This window comes from Mandrillus leucophaeus, unplaced genomic scaffold (genome assembly GCF_000951045.1).
Source record: "Mandrillus leucophaeus isolate KB7577 unplaced genomic scaffold, Mleu.le_1.0 Scaffold215, whole genome shotgun sequence".
NCBI lineage: Eukaryota > Metazoa > Chordata > Mammalia > Primates > Cercopithecidae > Mandrillus > Mandrillus leucophaeus.
This window is the reverse complement of record NW_012102199.1, coordinates 464,524-469,721: the sequence shown is the minus strand read 5'-3', so window position 1 is coordinate 469,721 and position 5,198 is coordinate 464,524. Positions and strand designations below refer to the sequence as shown.

Sequence of the window (5,198 nt, the reverse complement as noted above, 5' to 3'; positions counted from 1 at the left end):
ACAGGACCGGGCAGGAGCAGCCGCCTCCGCCGGACCAGCGGCGCACACACATGGCCTGTGACACACTCGCTGGCACACACAGCTCTAGGTCACGTAACAGAGATGCAAACCTGCACACACACAGCACACTCGCAGACATGCACACCTGGCCCAGGAAAGACACAGCCGGCTTCACACACACAGCTCACACATTGACATACATGCACACACAAATATGATCACACATACTGTGCATCGCTAGTGCAAGGTGTGGTACACACGCTGCCTGCACACACTCAGCACACAGATGAAGACTCAAGGACATGCTTACACCCAGCTCACACATGCAGATGGACAGACACAGCCAACCCATACACAGACACACTGGTGCACACACAGGTCACACCAACACACAGCTGTACACCCAGATACACGGTTCACATAGACGCACAACAGACACAGCCTGCATACAGACAGCACACACATCTGTGCACTCCTGTATGGGTGCGCAGCTCATACACACATGGGCACACCCACGCTGACATGAATGTACAGATAGACTCACATGTAGCTGCACAGGGACACAATAGATGCATGCCCAAATCCACATACAGACACACAAGCCCGTGCACGCACACACATGTGGCTCACATTGCCTACAGCTCAGCATGACCCATAGCCCATGTTATGAGACCCACAGCGTGAGTTCACGAGCACCCACAGGTCCTGGTGTGGGTGGTAGTGTCCAGTTGGCTTGTTCTGTGGCGAAGGCGACGTATATCATGTACGCCCATGCTCAGGATCAGTTCAACTCATTCTGTCACTCACCCTCTTGTTTTCTTTTTTTTTTTTTTGAGGCAGAGTCTCACTGTGTTCCCAGGCTGGAGTGCAGTGGTGCGATCTCGGCTCACTGCAACCTCCGCCTCCCGAGTTCAAGAGATTCTCCTTCCTCAGCCTCCTGAGTAGCTAGGATTACAGGCGCCCGCCACCACGCCCAGCTAACTTTTGTATTTTTAGTAGAGACTGGGTTTCACCATGTTGGCCAGGCTGGTCTCAAACTCGTCCTGTCCTCGGGTGATCCATCCACCTTGGCCTCCCAAAGTGCTGGGATTACAGGCGTGAGCCACCGCGCCTGGCTGCTTTCTATTTTTCTTTCTTTCTTTCTTTCTTTTTTTTTTGGAGAGGGAGTCTCGCTCTGTCGCCCAAGCTGGAGTGCAGTGGCGGGATCTTGGCTTACTGCAAGCTCCACCTCCTGGGTTCATGCCATTCTCCTGCCTCAGCCTCCTGAGTTGCTGGGACTACAGGCACCCGCCACCACGCCCGGCTATTTTTTGTGTTTTTAGTAGAGACGGGGTTTCACCTTGTTAGCCAGGATGGTCTCGATCTCCTGACCTCTGATCCACCTACCTCGGCCTCCCAAAGTGCTGGGATTACAGGCGTGAGCCTCTGTGCCTGACCTGTTTCTTTCTGTCCTTCTCTGTCTTCTCCTGGTCTATCTGCTTCTAGTTCATTCTTTTGTGTCCGTCTTTCTGTTTTTATCGATCTTCCTTTCATTCGATCACCCACTCTCTGACATGAGCACGCATGGACATACACACTGTGTCCCCACACCTGATCGAATGCACACAGTTCTCCACTAGCTCAGACCCAGCCACACCTTGGACCTGTCTGGCAGGACAGTTAGACTATGCCACACCCTAGAGGGACACAGCCCTTAGGGATGGCGATGTTGGACAGGGCAGCACATGCCTTGTGCCAGTTGCTCCTCCCTTCAACACACACCCTATTCCAGCAACGCCCAGCGCTGGCTGCTCCTGGAGATGCTGTGCTCACTCGTGGGTACATGCCTTGGTCCCTCTCCCAAGAGCACAACGCAGGCCTGCCTGGCTGGAGTAGATGCCCATCAGGGAAAGGAAGGCCTGTGGCCCTAGGACCCCCTGCCCCTTCCCCTTCTGTTACCCCTGAACCTGGACTTGAAGCCCCAGACCTCCCTGTAACACTCAGCACCCTTACTTCCTGTCTCAGCACACCCCATTCTGCACATCTTGGCTCTGGCAGCTTCCCGAGCCCCCACATCTGGCACAAGACAGCCCCTCCTCCTGCCCGCCCCTGCTTTGTGGTTCCCAGGGCTCGAGCTGGCAGGGACAGCTGCAGTCTCAACAGCTGGGGCTGGGGCGGGGGGGCCATGGGAACTGTGGATGGGGGGACTCCCTGCATCCGCAGAGACGCCCCCAGCCCCATGCAGCTGTTGCCTGGTGGAGGGAGGGAGGGGGTTTGTCACTTGGGCCTGGGGTTCCTGGGCACCTGGCTGATCCTCCACCTTCCTTGGCCCCCACACAGCCCCCCCTTGCCTGGACGGAAGCCCGTGTGCAAATGGAGGTCGTTGCACCCAGCTGCCCTCCCGGGAGGCTGCCTGCCTGTGAGTGCCTGGCTCAGAGCCACCAGTGGGCCCTGTGTGGGGGGTGTGATTTGTCTTCTCCCTCTGCCTCTGTGTTCACCATGGATATCTCTACCACTTCCTACATGTGTGTGGCTTGGGCAACCTCTCGTGTTTCCTCATTGAAAACTGAGCAGGGGCTCTGCAGTCTTCTTGGCCTGGGTTCAAGTCCCACATCATGTTGCTGACCGGCTAGGAATTAAACTCTTTATGTCTCAGTGTCATGGTCTGCAAAATGGACCTGGTAATCCCAGCTTCACAGTTCTTGGCCACCTGAGGTCACATGTAAAGCCCCCCATGAGGCAGGTATTATTCAGTCAACAAACTCTCAGGGACCAATGGCAGTGGCTCACACCCTCCACGCCCCTCCCGTCTCTCAACATTTAGTGGTGGGGGACATAGGAGGCCTATAATACAGTCCCTCACTGTCACTTACTTGCACCTGTGAAATAGGGTATGCTTCACCCTGGCGACTGTGAAGGGGCTTAACAATTTAAGAAGGCTCTAACAATTTGTTAGATATCGCAAGGAAAGGCAGGGGGTTGCGGGGAGCAGAGCAGAGGCTGGGAAAAAGCTGAGGAGAGACAGAAAGAGCTCAGTTTGAATTCTGGGGTCTGGGACACCTTGAGCATTCAAGCTTTTTGAGCCTCAGTTTTTGCATCTGGAAAATGGGGCAATAATAACTCCTGTATGCACTCAGCATACATTAACTGCTCAGAATACAGTATGTGCTCAACACATAGGCATTATTATAAATAATAATGGTAGGGAGGCAGGAAACAGGTGCTCTAAGGAGAAGTCTCTCAAGGTTATGAGGAAATGCTTGGCTCCTTTCATGCTATCATTAATAACAGCAGTTCACGCAGTAGCCATTAATTGACTCATTAATGTATTCATTTATTCAGCATCATGTGTGCCAAGTACTGGGTCAGTCCCAAGCTGGGTGGGTCTGGGGTGATTTTAGACCCAGAGGAGCCGCTTTGAAGTTACACCTACATTTATTTTGGCTGGATCTCCCACTCGGGCTCACCTTTGTAGAGGGCTGAGCCTGACTTGAGGGGGTTTCCTGGGTGGGGCTGGGGGGTCTGCGATGGTGGGGCTGGATGGGGAAAAGTGTGACCTTACCTGGAGCCACACACCTGGGAGGGCGAGCGGTGGGGCCGGGCGCCTGCGCAGTGGAGCTCCGCGCCTGGAATACTGCCGACAGGTGAATGCGCCCGCGGCTGCCCCGCCCTTCGACAGGTGAATCACCGGCGTGCGCGGCGCCCGGAGCCCGGATCGCCCGGAGTGGAGCGGGCTCAATCCTCCGAGCGGGGCTGTGGGAACCACTGCCTACACGCCCCCCACCCCCCACGAGTCTCTTTCATGGTCTCAAATACTCAAGTCCTTTCAAGGATGCCCCAAGCTGTCACCCCACCCATGGATCCCCCAAGACTCCCCGCCTCCGACCGCAGAAGTTTCCATAGACCTCGTCCCCATCTCCTAGTTCTCGCCTCACCCGCTGTGCCCCCCCCCCCCACCGACCAGATCTGCGCTCCCCACTCCGTCTCCCCCAAAGCTTAGGCCGTGGGGCGGGGCGCGGGCTGGGGCTGGAACCGGCCCGACCGGTCGGCGGGGGCGCGGGACTCAGAGCGTGGGAACCCGCCCGGGGCGTTGGGAGGGGGCCCGCGCGGGTCGCGCCCTGCCTGGCGGTGGGACCGGCTATCCTCGGCGCCCAGCTCAGCGCGCCCCCTCCCGACGCGCGGTCGCGGCCGCAGTGGTCGCCCTGCGGGCCTTGGAGGAGGGGGCGGGAGCTGTGCCCTCCCCTCCCAACGCCACCCGCACCTCTGCTTGCTCAGCCTTGCCCCGACCTGTTTTGCTGGGGGCCGGGGTGGGGGGGATCTTGCGGGTGACGCTGACTGAGTCAGCCGCTTGTTGAGCTCAGTCGCAGGCGTCTGGGACAAGCCGGAGGGAGGACAACCGCGCCAGGGACGGGGGAGGTAGAGGGGGGTGAGGGTTGGCAGCGTTGGGGGGCGGAGCTAGGACTCTCTGGCTTCTCCAAGCCCCTCCCTCTGACCCCGCTAGAGCCCCTTGGAGATTTCCAGTCTTAAGACCAACCCCTCCCAGTTCCAATTTCTCACACTCCTTGGTGGGCTTGGGGAGGGGGGTGCAGGTTAAAGGACCACCCCCGCAAAGATGAAGGTACCGACAGTAGTGTCAGTTTCCCAACCCTCCACCTTCCCATCCCTTCATAGGAGGCTATATAAGTCCCAGGGAAGGGACTTGAGGGTTTGTGGGAGCCCTGCTGTCTGTCCCTGTGAGTGAGAGTTGCTCATTTCCGCCTCGGATGCTGTGGGTTGGTATCTTGAGTGTTGGCCAGGCCATGGGGTCCAATTGGTGTGTCCCTCTATGTGTGTAGCTGTGGTTTCTGGGCCTATGTGTGCTTGGGTGGTTGTATCCTGGGTCTGAAACTTTTCTCCTTTCTTTCTTTCTTTTCTTTCTTTTCTTTCTTTTCCTTCTTTCTCTCTTTTCTTTCTTTTCCTTCTTTCTTTCTTTTCCTTCTTTCTTTCTTTCCTTTCTTTCTTTCTTTCCTCTCTTCCTTCCTTCCTTCATTTATCTTCCTTTCTCTTTCTTTCTTCTTTCTTTCTTTTTCTTTCCTCTTTCTTTCTCTTTCCCCTTCCTTGCCTCCCTCTCCCTCTCCCTCTCCTTCCTTCCTTCTTTTCTTTTCTTTCTTTCTTTCTTTCTTTCTTTCTTTCTTTCTTTCTTTCTTTCTTTCTTTCTTTCTTTCTTTCTTTCTTTCTTT

At 55.8% G+C, this 5,198-nt stretch overlaps 1 protein-coding gene across 1 annotated transcript in view; it reads left to right on the top strand.

Annotated features, from left to right (window-relative positions):
• NOTCH3 (notch 3) overlaps positions 1-5,198 on the top strand; it is a gene marked incomplete at its 5' end in the record, with an annotated part of 53,469 nt that overhangs the window by 1,102 nt on the left and 47,169 nt on the right. The window contains 1 exon segment of the mRNA XM_011980613.1: positions 2,320-2,398. Within this exon segment, the coding sequence (XP_011836003.1) occupies positions 2,320-2,398 (79 nt within the window).